The sequence below is a fragment of the Procambarus clarkii genome, chromosome 37 (genome assembly GCF_040958095.1).
Source record: "Procambarus clarkii isolate CNS0578487 chromosome 37, FALCON_Pclarkii_2.0, whole genome shotgun sequence".
Taxonomy (NCBI): domain Eukaryota; kingdom Metazoa; phylum Arthropoda; class Malacostraca; order Decapoda; family Cambaridae; genus Procambarus; species Procambarus clarkii.
Window position 1 is genome coordinate 9,831,541 of NC_091186.1, and position 17,329 is coordinate 9,848,869.

At 42.7% G+C, this 17,329-nt stretch overlaps 2 protein-coding genes across 6 annotated transcripts in view; one reads left to right on the forward strand and one right to left on the reverse strand.

Moving 5' to 3' along the window:
- LOC138372022 (ATP-binding cassette sub-family C member 10-like) overlaps positions 1–7,669 on the forward strand; it is a 55,855-nt gene extending 48,186 nt beyond the window's left edge. For both annotated transcript variants that reach the window (XM_069337090.1, XM_069337089.1), the window contains 3 exons: positions 162–405; positions 2,347–2,486; positions 3,241–7,669. In XM_069337090.1, coding sequence (XP_069193191.1) covers positions 162–405; positions 2,347–2,486; positions 3,241–3,343 — 487 coding nt within the window. In that variant the 3' untranslated portion in view covers positions 3,344–7,669. The remainder of the gene's footprint in view (positions 1–161; positions 406–2,346; positions 2,487–3,240) is intronic.
- A 1,372-nt stretch (positions 7,670–9,041) lies between these two features.
- The window catches only part of LOC138372023 (vacuolar protein sorting-associated protein 11 homolog), a 71,074-nt gene continuing 62,786 nt past the window's right edge, over positions 9,042–17,329 (reverse strand). For 3 of the 4 annotated variants that reach the window (XR_011230628.1, XM_069337092.1, XM_069337091.1), the window contains one exon: positions 9,042–10,313. Coding sequence is in view for 2 of the 4 variants with exons in the window: in XM_069337092.1 (XP_069193193.1) it covers positions 9,649–10,313 (665 nt within the window). In the remaining 2 variants the exon portion in view is untranslated. The remainder of the gene's footprint in view (positions 10,314–17,329) is intronic. The other variant, XR_011230629.1, reaches the window with a different exon arrangement.

Below are 17,329 nucleotides of genomic sequence, written 5' to 3' on the forward strand. Positions count from 1 at the left end.
TTCTAATATCGAAGTCAGTTATGTTCACATTTGTTCTGTTTAAAAAATTCTAATCTTCATACTTTTAAAATTATTCCTCAACCATTTTAGTTTTCCTCGTCTATTTGTTGAATTTTCAGGGAAAGTCAGTATACTTATTATTATATTCAAATACCCTGCAGGTCCAGCATGGCCATAGTGACACAGGATGTCCTCCTGTTTAGTGGAACTGTTCGAGAGAATCTAGACCCCTGTGCCGACTCTCTTGATGCACAAGTATGGCAGGCCATACAGTCGTGCCATCTCACCACACTGGTAAACAGTATGGGCGGTCTGGAGGCTCGCATTGATGAAGCAGGACGGACAATGTCGGCGGGGGAGAGGCAGTTGTTTTGCCTGGCCCGAGCACTGCTCTGCCGCACCAAGGTATCACCAGTGTTACTAATTAATTAATTAATTTTGAAGATATATATATATATGTCGTACCTAATATCCAGAACGCACTTCTCAGCCAACTATTCAAGGCCCGATTTGCCTAATAAGCCAAGTTTTCATGAATTAATGTTTTTTCGTCTACCTAACCTACCTAACCTAACCTAACCTAGCTTTTTTTGGCTACCTAACCTAACCTTACCTATAAATATAGGTTAGGTTAGGTTAGGTAGGGTTGGTTAGGTTCGGTCATATATCTACGTTAATTTTAACTCCAATAAAAAAAAATTGACCTCATACATAGAGAAAAGGGTTGCTTTATCATTTCATAAGAAAAAAATTATAGTAAATATATTAATTCAGGAAAACTTGGCTTATTAGGCAAATCGGGCCTTGAATAGTAGGCTGAGAAGTGAGTTCTGGCTACTAGGTACGACATATATATATATATATATATATATATATATATATATGTCGTACCTAGTAGCCAGAACGCACTTCTCAGCCTACTATGCAAGGCCCGATTTGCCTAATAAGCCAAGTTTTCACGAATTAATTGTTTTTCGACTACCTAACCTACCTAACCTAACCTAACCTAACTTTTTCGGCTACCTAACCCAACCTAACCTATAAAGATAGGTTAGGTTAGGTTAGGTAGGGTTGGTTAGGTTCGGTCATATATCTACGTTAATTTTAACTCCAATGAAAAAAATTGACCTCATACATAATGAAATGCGTAGCTTTATCATTTCATAAGAAAAAAATTAGAGAATATATTAATTCATGAAAACTTGGCTTATTAGGCAAATCGGGCCTTGCATAGTAGGCCGAGAAGTGCGTTCTGGCTACTAGGTACGACATATATATATATATATATATATATATATATATATATATATATATATATATATATATATATATGTCGTACCTAGTAGCCAGAACGCACTTCTCTGCCTACTATTCAAGGCCCGATTTGCCTAATAAGCCAAGTTTTCATGAATTAATGATTTTTCGACTACCTAACCTACCTAACCTAACCTAACCTAACGTTTTCTGCTACCTAACCTAACCTAACCTATAAAGATAGGTTAGGTTAGGTTAGGTAGGGTTGGTTAGGTTCGGTCATATATCTACGTTAATTTTAACTCCAATAAAATAAAATTGACCTCATACATGATGAAATGGGTAGCTTTATCATTTCATAAGAAAAAAATTAGAGAAAATATATTAATTCAGGAAAACTTGGCTTATTAGGCAAATCGGGCCTTGAATAGTAGGCTGAGAAGTGCGTTCTGGCTACTAGGTACGACATATATATATATATATATATATATATATATATATATATATATATGTCGTACCTAGTAGCCAGAACTCACTTATCAGCCTATTATGCAAGGCCCAATTAGCCTAATAAGCCAAGTTTTCATGAATTAATTATTTCTCGACTACCTAACCTACCTAACCTAACCTAACCTAACTTTTTCTGCTACCTAACTTAACCTACCCTATAAAGATAGGTTAGGTTAGGTTAGGTAGGGTTGGTTAGGTTTGGTCATATATCTACGTTAATTTAAACTCCAATAAACAAAAATTGACCTCATACATAATGAAATGGGTAGCTTTATCATTTCATAAGAAAAAAATTAGAGAAAATATATTAATTCAGGAAAACTTGGCTTATTAGGCAAATCGGGCCTTGCATAGTAGGCCGATAAGTGCGTTCTGGCTACTAGGTACGACATATATATATATATATATATATATATATATATATATATATATATATATATATATATATATATATATATATATATATATATATATATATAAAATATAATATAATTTATTTGTAAAGTGGGTAGTAAATAATCATACAATACATCTTTTAGGCTCATCTTATTTGGAAATTACACTTGTAAACAATGTCCACAGATTGTCTGCATAGATGAAGGAACCTCACAGCTGGATCATGAAACGGACGAGCAGATTCAGCAAACAATTCGCAGTGCCTTCCGCAACAAGACAGTTATCATCATCGCTCATCGTGTACACACTGTCCGTGACTGTGATAAGTGAGTTCAATGAAATGTGTGTGTTTAAATATTAACCATTTTTTTTTTCAAGTTTTTATTTCTGGATTCTAGCATACTTTGATCCAGAGCTCAAATTATATGAATATTGTGCCCACGAGGCTTGGTGGATGTCCCCACGGCCCACTGGGCCGTGGGGACGTTGATCCTCGTAACTAACACAAGGTAAGAATATAAGAATGAAGGTAACTGCAGAATTGCCTATTGGCTTGTACGAGGCAGCTTCTATTTAATACCAACCAATTGCATTCATATATATATCTAACCTACACTTGAAGTAATCAAGGGATTCTACATCTATTATATTACACAATATTTGGTTCCACAAGGTAGACATAAGATACACTATAATCAGTTTAGGGAATTAATGACAACTCTTCCCCCCCCCCCCCCTCTGATGTCTCTCCGCTACACAGTTCAAGTAGACCCCAAATAGAGGCAATAACTGAACACTTTTAGCGACTATTGTAACTTGTTTACCTCACTTTGCAATGGGGAGGTTGAGGGGGAGGGGTGTCAAAACTTGATCTTAATAAATAATGCCACAGTTTGGGTGGGTTTGAGTTTTAGGCAAAAGGGAATGACCCTTCTCCTAAAAAAATTGAAAATTGAGCCCTGATTAATATTACAGTACTGTAACATATAATGATTATATTTTCAACATGTTAATCTTTCAAATACAAAATTCCACTACTTGGTATGCATTAAGTTTATTGAATAATTATCATTATTGCAGAATTCTGGTGATGAGTGATGGAGAAATAGTGGAATGTGGACGACCTACAGAATTGTTGGCAGACAGAAGCTCCATGTTTTACTCCATCCTACAGTCGCAGTGAGAGACGAGTGAAAAGTTAATAATTTTAGCATTTTCTACTACCAAAGCAAACGAAACATTTATATTTTCTTATAATGATACAAAGTAAGCGTTATATGGATTCGTGTATTTTCCATAACTCGTAGCACAGTAGGATTTGCCAAACCTACCTGAACATTGTGGCTACTACTAGCATCTAAAGTTTCTTCACCCAGGGAGCAAGCTACACCATGTGGGGCCTTGCCTCGCGTGGTGTAGCATGTGTAGGGTGATGGTAGGTGCCTGAAATTGCATGTTTCTAATGGCATGAAATAAGTTACTGCTGTTACTTTGTAATATTTACAAAGAAAGTGAAATGGATGGTAGCATAAAGATGGACTTAAAAATAAGTGAAAGTAATACCAAGTAGAAAGTGGGAAAAATTAATTGCATTTTTTCTATGTATTTCGTGACAAAGATTTTGCAAAACAGCAAAGCTTTTATATGCATCTTGTTGTACTTGTATTAAATCAGAGCTGAAGTATGTATTGAGTGAAGGAAAGTCTGAGCTGTTAACAGCATTGATGAAGAGCCTCAACACAGTATTGTTGGAATTTTGTGCTGAATTATTTATATGCTGCATTGAGGAACATCATGTAGTATTGATAAATTTCATGGAGTATTGATGAATTTTATGTTGTATTTATTGGTATCGGTATTAACAACTTGGACACGATCCAAGTATTAATATTTATATTTATTTATTCAATAATTAATACCAGAATTGTTTTTCTGGAATGTGTATTGTTTTATGTTTGAGTTATTGAGACAACACGAGGGCCCAGTTTAACAAATACATCTATGCAAAAAAATAGCACGTACAACACAATAAATTGGATATGTAAAGTAAGTAATGTGTGTGACAATTATCCTGTTCATTATTGTATTGTGTTGCATAATATTCTAGTTGTTCTCCATTCCCACCCCCTGCATTACTGGCCTTTTAATACAGAACTTAACCCCTTTTACTAAGATTTTACCCTCGAGAGCTGGCAGGGATTGTGGACCTCATTTATAAGCATGGCTACCTGGTGACTGTTCTGGACTAAATCTCTAGGGTTTCTGATTTACAAAATTTTGATTTAAATGATATATTTCATTGTTTATAGACAAGGGTAAATTATAATGTTGGATTTTGTTGCTCTTTGGGTTATGTTTATAATAAGCGCAGGCTTTGATAAATGTACACTACTGGTAAATACAAACGGCAAGTATTGTGCTCGTCATTAATTCATACTTTGCGGTTACCTTGTGTTGGCTCCAGGGATCAACGTCCCTTTGGCCAGGTCTCTGACCAGGCCTCCTGATAAGTATGGTATATTATTATTTATTATTGTATTTGTAAAATACATTAGAATATCTTGAAATGCCAACACTATAAACAACTTACCAACAATAATTGTAATACAAAGGTACTGTTGTTTGCATACATTCTACAGCAGCTTTTAGACAATAACTTACTAGAAATGGAAGGTGCACATCCTCAAACCCAACCAATTCCATCAGGAACATCAGCTAACATCTCGCCTGGGCTTCCTACCTACAAAGGATGAAAGATGGTGCAAAGGAGTAGAGCGAGTCATCACACGAGTAATTTCCCCGTTGGTTTAATTTTGATTGGAAATGTACGCATGTTCTTAGTTGCTGGTCTTGGATACACATACTGTACTCGTGCTCCTCAAAATTGACCGTACAATAATGTCTAGACAATTTACCACAGAATCACGACCGCATTTATAAGTGTAACTTACGCTGCTGCATAAGCCTTTCTCTTGGCAACATCATGAGGATTGTAATGACATGAGCAGTAGTGCAGGTTCATGCCAGAAATGTACAACTTTACCTGTACATATTCTCAGCAGACGGAGTTGCTTTTACACCACTTACCTATTTTCTACACATTGAAACTAGACTGGTAGTTAAATTTAGGTAGTCATGGTGAGTGCATTATGTTTATTCTATGATGGTAAATGAAGAGTAAAATAGTCATCAGCTAATCAGAGCTAATGTTTACATGTTGACCTAACCTGGCAGAAGTTACTTATATCTGTAATCTACACACACTCACTCTGGTGCCGGGCTGAAGTTGTAAATTGGATAAATATCTTAGTTATATTTTATTTTATACTTTTTAGTACATTATCTAAATTTATTTATAGATAAATTTTAGTATTTATCTAAATATACTATTTAGATAAATATTTTATACTTTATTACATCTCCTTAGATTTACAGTATGTTATCATTTGACAAATACCAATTGCACTAACACAATAGTGTTTATTTCAATTTTTTATTGTTAAACCTTTTGTCATATTATAATTACAATTTTTTTATGATATAAGGGGGATTTACTTACGGCACTTCCTTTATAAGATATAAAGGAAGTGCCGGTGGTTCAGGAACCACCTCCATCTCTGGCTTCAGCCGTCTGGGCTTAGCATTTTATCAAATTCTTGTCCAATAATAAGGAAAACAGTAGATATTAGTCATATCAGTGTTCAAATTGGTTTTTAAGTAGATGTGATAACCATAGTGTCTTTCTCTTGAATTAATACAAAGTAAAATGCGAATAATTATTATGTGAATTTGTTGAATATATTTATTGTGGAATTTGCTGTAAATTTTATTGTTGAATTTTCCGTGTACAGTACTTGAATGAATGTAATTTTAGATATTGCATGTGATGTACAGAGATTACAGATATACCCATTCACAGTTTTAAAGATTTAATGAAGAGAAACTATAAGATGTATAATTATTTTCTGTTGTATTTATTAACAACTCTGCAGATGAAGTCATGAAGAGTTTACTTGCACTTGAATGCTAAATAATGCAATGATTTGCATCTCATGTATCTAGTGTAACTAGTTCATAAAGATCATGAAGTCTTTTGCCTTAGGTATCCGGAATTTAGTGAACAAAATTCATAAATTTTTGTTTTCAAAATTATAAAGTTAAAATAACTGTAAATATATTAAAGAAGTTTACACTCTACATGCAGATGTTGAGATACAGTAGCATCTACTGTTTCCATGAATCTGTCTATTGCATTTTAGACCATGATTCTTCTGTATTAGCTCTCTGTAGCAGCAACCTCTGCAACCTTTTGTTCCCACTGAAGGTATAAATATGAATTAAAATTACTTTTGAATGTAATGAAACGCCTCTTTATGGTAGGCCCACCAGAACGAGCCATCTCACTATATTCAATGCTGGATTTCTGGGCGGGTCGTGTTTCCAGTCTATAGTACAGTATCATAAATACATCCAACAAATGTACAGTAAGTACCAAGGAATTTGATGTGCATTATTTAAAGTCATACTCATGCTCTTTATGTATTTACCATGGATCATTATAGCATTCATTATAGTAAACAAGTCAAACAATTAAGTTTCGTTTTGTGTATAAATGTTGTCATCGCCAAGCTTGTGAATAACTGTGAACGTGCAGAACTGTCCAGTATATGTACAGTATTACATTTATACGTCACGATGGACGAATGAAATGTTCTTTAATTATATTTAAAATCATAAAAAAAGATCACATTTTCATATGCCACCAACAATAGCTACATCTGGTAGACCATTTTCTCTTGGTAAAACATGCTCAAGTAACACTGAATGAATGTTATCGATGTAGATTGAATACAAAAACTTTAATGTAGGTACCCAGACTTTGGTTCTATTTTGCAAAATCAGTAATAGCAGATGATTTCTGCAATGAAAAAAATTGAAATAATACTTTGGCAATGCATTATTTATTTTAAATATCTACAGTACATCAGTATTAAATAATGTAACTTCATTATTTTTACTATTAAACTGTACAATGTTTCTTTTCGGCAAAATAATTTGCCTTATGTTCGTTGATGTCACAGGGAGCATCACTAAAATACGTCTTAACATGCAGCCTGTAATGTAAATATGATGCACATTATATCCTCTTTTCTACTCATTAGTGATATTCAGCTGTTGCACTCTTCATAATGTTCCTGATTTACACAAGAGCAACACCACATAATGTAACAATGGTATTCACTCTTGTGGTACCATCGGAGATGAACATTTCCATAACCACATACTTGAGTTATTTTGTTTGTTTCATTTTATGTGTATATTGTTTCCAAGATGTAAATTTTTAATTTTCTGTTATAGTTGATGTATTTAAAGCATTTTATACAGGATAAATATTTATATTTAAATTTTGTTACATAAAGACCCCACTGTAAATGTTTATGCTCTTTTCTGTATCATTACATACACTACAATATCTATGATAAGCTAAATAAACTGTTTATATATTTTTTTACTTTGTTTCAGTTTACCCCAATGAATTAGATTTAAATTCTGCACACTAAATCAATTGACTCTTTATTGGTACAGTAGCAAAGTTGTTTTTGTATTGATTGTGTGGCATAGAAGACACAATAATAAAATACGTATCTTAGAAATCAGAGACCATAAAAAACCAGTACTGTACTGTATCGACTAAAGAAATGCCTCTTTTTTTTTTTTTTTTCTGGGTGAGCCCTGATGGCTTCCTGAAGCTATCTCGCCGAGATGCTCCTAACTACTTTATTGAAGCAGCGGTGGTGGTGTTTGGTCTACCGCGCCCCCCCTCACAGAGGTGTAGGGAGCAGGTGACACACTGCCACCTCACCGGGAAGACTACCAGAAAATCAATGAACCAGTACAGACCACTGCTGGGTTCAAAGAGACTGAATCCCCACAACCTGCCAAATGAACTCTCCAAAAATGCAAACAAATGATTGAATTTCTCAAAACAAGTGTGCACTCATTTGTTGAGAGGGGGACAGGGCTCGTGCTGTCCACTGGCCGTGGCCATGAGTTTTGGAGATATGCACATGTAAAAACCCTAACTGATGACCTGGAAGGGAGGTGCAGGAGGGAATCGGGAAACATGCACCACCAAAACCCAGAAAGAGGCATTTCATTGTTGTCAAAGCTGAGCCCCTTGTGGCCTCGAGTCTCTCTTGACGTGATCAATGATCATGTCAACAATCAATAATTACAAATTATCTAAATTTCATTGCATCCTCCTCCAAAATCTATATACAGTACTGTATTTTGAGAAATTCAAATTTCAGAGCAAATCTGGTAGCCATATTTCGTCCACTGTTTAGCAGAATCCATTATAGAGGTATCTGAATTTTAGAGGAAGCACTGTAATGCATATACAGTATTGTTTCCTAACAATATTATTGAGGGCAAAAAGCCTGTTAGGCTCATCCTTACAGGCCAACAATTGACCTGTCACAGGATGCAACCATCAATCGTTAACCATCTCCCGGGGATCAAAATAATTACTGCTTGGTGAACAGAGGCATAAAGTGTAAGGAAAAGTGCAGAGTTTAGTTCCCAATCGGTTGGGAACTGAACTTGGGTCCAATCAGTTGCAAGCCGACGGCATTGACCACTGCACTGAGGGATATGAACCAATACTTCCTTCATTTATAATGGTTACATGACAAAACGAGTCTTTCATGGTCACATGAAAGTAGTATTTACACAAGTGATACTGTATACTGTATGCATATTTTTCAATGGGTAAACTGCACAAAATATTGGGTACGCATCGAGTGAATACAGCAGCTGTATTTAATACAGTGACGGTCTTTCAGCCAATGTTTACTGTAAAGGGTTTATGACATGCAATATTAAAAAGAACTTAATTTACTTATGAAAATAATGTGTAGTACAGGAACTTAAATCTACACACATTTTCCAACTCAGAGTTAGGAAAAGAATATACTAATCAACATCTAAATCATTCTAAAGCTGCAAAAGGCGGCATATCAATAAATGTCCAGTATTCAGACAAACAGCCGTGCAGATCTATACATACATAGTACATTTCAAGTCAAATCTTCCCTAAATGCCAGTCGTTCCACTGCATGCAAATTCAATTAATACAGTGCACAATAGTTGAAATATGGATAGGAAGACAATACTATAGTACTGAGGGTGCTGTGTTCTATCATTATAATAATTCCAAATATCTTGACCCACACATAAGGAATTAAATGAACGTGATGATGTTTTGGTCCAATCCTGCCCCCTTAACAAGTCATGATACAAGTTACTCTCATTTCATTTGGTATGTGTGGGTTGGGTTATTTATTTCAGCCACACTGTCATATTCTCAGAATAATAATTAAACAATAATAATTATAATAAAAATAACAATAAAAATTGTCTCTGAATTATTATGATATACCCACCAATGCTGGATAAGAATGATTCACACTATGCCCTACATAACAACTAGGATTCACCAAAGGGATTCAACTGAGAGTCATAATCATCTTTGGCAAATGGATTTTTCTCATCAGAACACTTACTCTCAGGAGAATCTTCAGCAAATGGGTTCTTGGATTCATCATAGTCACCTGCAAAAGGGTCGTTCTCTAGCTGCTCAGTCTCAAAGTCATCAGAGAAAGGATTATTTGCATCCACAGTCTCATCCTGAAATGGGTTGTCAGAGAGTGTCTTGGGTCTTGAGATGTTTATGTTTGAGAGGGATGTTGATACGCTCTCAATGGGAGAGTCTTGCTTGAGATCTCTGTCCGCGGTACGTGCTGGGGATCCAGTGATGTGATCGTGGAGAGATGGACTACACTTACTGTTGTTACCTCCTCCCATTCTCATATTTTCATTGGATCTTATTCTACTTTCAGCTGCAGGAACTGCCACACTTGAAGTCACTCCCAATCTTAGCCGGCCTTCTGTAGGACTTGTTAAAATCGCACTTGGGCTTTCCTGGCGGACTCTGCCTTCTGAAGGAGTGCTAGTAACCTTTAAGGCACTCTCTGGCATAAATTGGGATAACCCGCTGCGGCCATCTGTTCGCAACCGGCTCTCCGGTTCAGACTCCATCACTCCCTGACCGCGACGTTCACTCATTCTCAGTCGACCTTCCCCACCGACACCTGCAGTATATACAATATAACAGTCATCCTATCTTCACTCTTCACTATACAGTATAGAAAAATGTTGACATTTCCAATCCATATTTTCAAACTTATTACTAGTGGGACAGTTTGTTGCACATTATTAACATTATTAACAAGCAGATTATTATTACTGCATTATTACTGCACATTATTAACAAGCAGAAAGTTTGCTGCACAAAAGCTAAGTACACACTGTGAGAGTCTCAACACTAAGGGTACTCACCTTTCAGTTACAGGTGCACCAATACGAGTACTGTACACATCTTGATACAGACCCACCAACAAGTGCACTCAACTTCTGGCCTCACACACACACCACTACAAAGCATACCTCACACACGCATCACCACCAAGCATACCTCACACACACACCACCACCACCAAGCATACCTCACACACACCACCATCACCAAGCATACCTCACACACACCACCACCACCAAGCATACCTCACACACGCACCACCACCAAGCATACCTCACACACGCACCACCACCAAGCATACCTCACACACACATCACCACCAAGCATACCTCACACACACACCACTACAAAGCATACCTCACACACGCACCACCACCAAGCATACCTCACACACGCACCACCACCACCAAGCATACCTCACACACACACACCACCACCAAGCATACCTCACACACACACATCACCACCAAGCATACCTCACACACACACACCACCACCACCAAGCATACCTCACACACGCACCACCACCAAGCATACCTCACACACACACCACCACCAAGCATACCTCACACACACACCACCACCAAGCATACCTCACACACACATCACCACCAAGCATACCTCACACACGCACCACCACCAAGCATACCTCACACACACATCACCACCAAGCATACCTCACACACACATCACCACCAAGCATACCTCACACACACATCACCACCAAGCATACCTCACACACACATCACCACCAAGCATACCTCACACACACACCACCACCAAGCATACCTCACACACGCACCACCACCAAGCATACCTCACACACACGCACCACCACCAAGCATACCTCACACACACGCACCACCACCAAGCATACCTCACACACACACCACCACCAAGCATACCTCACACACGCACCACCACCAAGCATACCTCACACACGCACCACCACCAAGCATACCTCACACACACGCACCACCACCAAGCATACCTCACACACACCACCACCAAGCATACCTCACACACGCACCACCACCAAGCATACCTCACACACACCACCACCAAGCATACCTCACACACGCACCACCACCAAGCATACCTCACACACACGCACCACCACCAAGCATACCTCACACACACCACCACCACCAAGCATACCTCACACACCACCACCACCAAGCATACCTCACACACACACATCACCACCAAGCATACCTCACACACACACACCACCACCAAGCATACCTCACACACACGCACCACCACCAAGCATACCTCACACACACACCACCACCAAGCATACCTCACACACACACATCACCACCAAGCATACCTCACACACACGCACCACCACCAAGCATACCTCACACACACACCACCACCAAGCATACCTCACACACACATCACCACCAAGCATACCTCACACACACACACGCACCACCACCAAGCATACCTCACACACCACCACCACCAAGCATACCTCACACACACACATCACCACCAAGCATACCTCACACACACCACCACCAAGCATACCTCACATGCACCACCACCAAGCATACCTCACACACACACCACCACCAAGCATACCTCACACACACACCACCACCAAGCATACCTCACACACGCACCACCACCAAGCATACCTCACACATGCACCACCACCACCAAGCATACCTCACACACACCACCACCAAGCATACCTCACACATGCACCACCACCAAGCATACCTCACACACACCACCACCAAGCATACCTCACACACACACCACCACCAAGCATACCTCACACACACACCACCACCAAGCATACCTCACACACACCACCACCACCAAGCATACCTCACACACACCACCACCACCAAGCATACCTCACACACACCACCACCACCAAGCATACCTCACACACACACCACCACCAAGCATACGTCACACACACCACCACCACCAAGCATACCTCACACACACACCACCACCAAGCATACCTCACACACACCACCACCACCACCAAGCATACCTCACACACGCACCACCACCAAGCATACCTCACACACACACACCACCACCAAGCATACCTCACACACACACCACCACCAAGCATACCTCACACACACACACACCACCACCACCAAGCATACCTCACACACACACACCACCACCAAGCATACCTCACACACACACCACCACCAAGCATACCTCACACACACCACCACCACCAAGCATACCTCACACACACACCACCACCAAGCATACCTCACACACACACCACCACCACCAAGCATACCTCACACACCACCACCACCAAGCATACCTCACACACACCACCACCACCAAGCATACCTCACACACACACACCACCACCAAGCATACCTCACACACACATCACCACCAAGCATACCTCACACATGCACCACCACCAAGCATACCTCACACACACACACCACCACCAAGCATACCTCACACACACACACCACCACCACCAAGCATACCTCACACACCACCACCACCAAGCATACCTCACACACACACCACCACCAAGCATACCTCACACACACACCACCACCAAGCATACCTCACACATGCACCACCACCACCAAGCATACCTCACACACACACACCACCACCAAGCATACCTCACACACACACCACCACCACCAAGCATACCTCACACACACACCACCACCAAGCATACCTCACACACATCACCACCACCAAGCATACCTCACACACACACCACCACCAAGCATACCTCACACACACACCACCACCAAGCATACCTCACACACACACCACCACCAAGCATACCTCACACATGCACCACCACCACCAAGCATACCTCACACACACATCACCACCAAGCATACCTCACACACACCACCACCACCAAGCATACCTCACACACACACCACCACCAAGCATACCTCACACACACATCACCACCAAGCATACCTCACACACACACCACCACCACCAAGCATACCTCACACACACACCACCACCAAGCATACCTCACACACACACCACCACCAAGCATACCTCACACGCACCACCACCAAGCATACCTCACACACACACCACCACCAAGCATACCTCACACACACACCACCACCAAGCATACCTCACACATGCACCACCACCACCAAGCATACCTCACACACACATCACCACCACCAAGCATACCTCACACACATCACCACCACCAAGCATACCTCACACACACACCACCACCAAGCATACCTCACACATGCACCACCACCAAGCATACCTCACACACGCACCACCACCAAGCATACCTCACACACACCACCACCACCAAGCATACCTCACACACACGCCACCACCAAGCATACCTCACACACACACCACCACCACCAAGCATACCTCACACACACATCACCACCACCAAGCATACCTCACACACACCACCACCAAGCATACCTCACACACACCACCACCACCAAGCATACCTCACACACACGCCACCACCAAGCATACCTCACACACACACCACCACCACCAAGCATACCTCACACACACACCACCACCAAGCATACCTCACACACACCACCACCAAGCATACCTCACACACACACCACCACCAAGCATACCTCACACACACACACCACCACCAAGCATACCTCACACACACACACCACCACCAAGCATACCTCACACACACACCACCACCACCAAGCATACCTCACACACACGCACCACCACCAAGCATACCTCACACACACACACCACCAAGCATACCTCACACACACCACCACCACCAAGCATACCTCACACACCACCACCACCAAGCATACCTCACACACACCACCACCACCAAGCATACCTCACACACACGCACCACCAAGCATACCTCACACACACACCACCACCACCAAGCATACCTCACACACACACCACCACCAAGCATACCTCACACACACACCACCACCAAGCATACCTCACACACACACACCACCACCAAGCATACCTCACACACACACCACCACCAAGCATACCTCACACACACCACCACCACCAAGCATACCTCACACACACACACCACCACCAAGCATACCTCACACACACACCACCACCAAGCATACCTCACACACACACACCACCACCACCAAGCATACCTCACACACACACCACCACCAAGCATACCTCACACACACATCACCACCAAGCATACCTCACACACACACCACCACCAAGCATACCTCACACATGCACCACCACCACCAAGCATACCTCACACACACACACCACCACCAAGCATACCTCACACACACACACCACCACCAAGCATACCTCACACACACCACCACCACCAAGCATACCTCACACACACACACCACCACCAAGCATACCTCACACACACACCACCACCAAGCATACCTCACACACACCACCACCACCAAGCATACCTCACACACACACACCACCACCAAGCATACCTCACACACACACCACCACCAAGCATACCTCACACACACACACCACCACCAAGCATACCTCACACACACACACCACCACCACCAAGCATACCTCACACACACCACCACCACCAAGCATACCTCACACACACACCACCACCAAGCATACCTCACACACACCACCACCACCACCAAGCATACCTCACACACACACCACCACCACCAAGCATACCTCACACACGCACCACCACCACCAAGCATACCTCACACACACCACCACCAAGCATACCTCACACACATCACCACCAAGCATACCTCACACGCACCACCACCACCAAGCATACCTCACACACACACCACCACCAAGCATACCTCACACACACATCACCACCAAGCATACCTCACACACACACACACCACCACCAAGCATACCTCACACACACACACCACCACCAAGCATACCTCACACACACACCACCACCACCAAGCATACCTCACACACGCACCACCACCACCAAGCATACCTCACACACACACACCACCACCAAGCATACCTCACACACACACATCACCACCACCAAGCATACCTCACACACACACACCACCACCAAGCATACCTCACACACACACCACCACCAAGCATACCTCACACACACATCACCACCAAGCATACTCACACACACACACCACCAAGCAACCTCACCACACACCACCCCAAGCATACCTCACACACACACCCACCAGCATACCTCACACACACACACCACCAAGCATACCTCACACACACACCACCACCAAGCATACCTCACACACACACCACCACCAAGCATACCTCACACACACACCACCACCAAGCATACCTCACACACACACCACCACCACCAAGCATACCTCACACACACACCACCACCAAGCATACCTCACACACACCACCACCACCAAGCATACCTCACACACGCACACACCACACCAAGGCATACCTCACACACACACCACCACCAAGCATACTCACACACAGCACCAACACCAAGCATACCTCACACACACGCACCACCACCAAGCATACCTCACACACACACCACCACCAAGCATACCTCACACACACGCACCACCACCAAGCATACCTCACACACACCACCACCACCAAGCATACCTCACACACACATCACCACCAAGCATACCTCACACACACACCACCACCACCAAGCATACCTCACACACACACCACCACCACCAAGCATACCTCACACACGCACCACCACCACCAAGCATACCTCACACACACACCACCACCAAGCATACCTCACACACACACACCACCACCAAGCATACCTCACACACATGCACCACCACCAAGCATACCTCACACACACCACCACCAAGCATACCTCACACACACCACCACCAAGCATACCTCACACACACCACCACCAAGCATACCTCACACACACCACCACCAAGCATACCTCACACACACACCACCACCAAGCATACCTCACACACACCACCACCACCAAGCATACCTCACACGCACCACCACCAAGCATACCTCACACACACACCACCACCAAGCATACCTCACACACACACACCACCAAGCATACCTCACACACACACACCACCACAGCATACCTCACACACACGCCACTCAACCACCAAGCATACCTCACACACACATCACCACCACCAAGCATACCTCACACACACGCCCCACCACCAAGGCCATACCTCACACCACACATCCACCACCAAGCATACCTCACACACACGCACCTCCACCCAAGCACTACCTCACACACACGCACCACCACCAAGCATACCTCACACACACCACCACCACCAAGCATACCTCACACACACGCACCACCACCAAGCTATACCTCACCACACACCGACCACCACCAAGCATACCTCACACACGCACCAACCAAGGCAATGACCTCACACACACGCACCACCACCAAGCATACCTCACACACAACCACCCACCACCAAGCATACCTCACACACATCACCCCCCCCCCACACCAAGCATTACCTCACACCCAGCACTCACCACCAAGCATCCCTCACACACGCAACCACCACACAGCATACCTCACACACACGCACACCACCAAGCATACCTCACACACAACACCACCACCCAAGCATACCCTTCACCACACACACCACCACCAAGCATACTCACCACACACACCCACCACCAAGCATACCTCCACCACACTGCCCACCACCACAAGCATTACCTCACACACACACCACCTACCAAGCATACCTCACCCACCACAATCACCACCAAGCATACCTCCACACACTGCACCACACCAAGCATACCTCACACACCTGCACCACC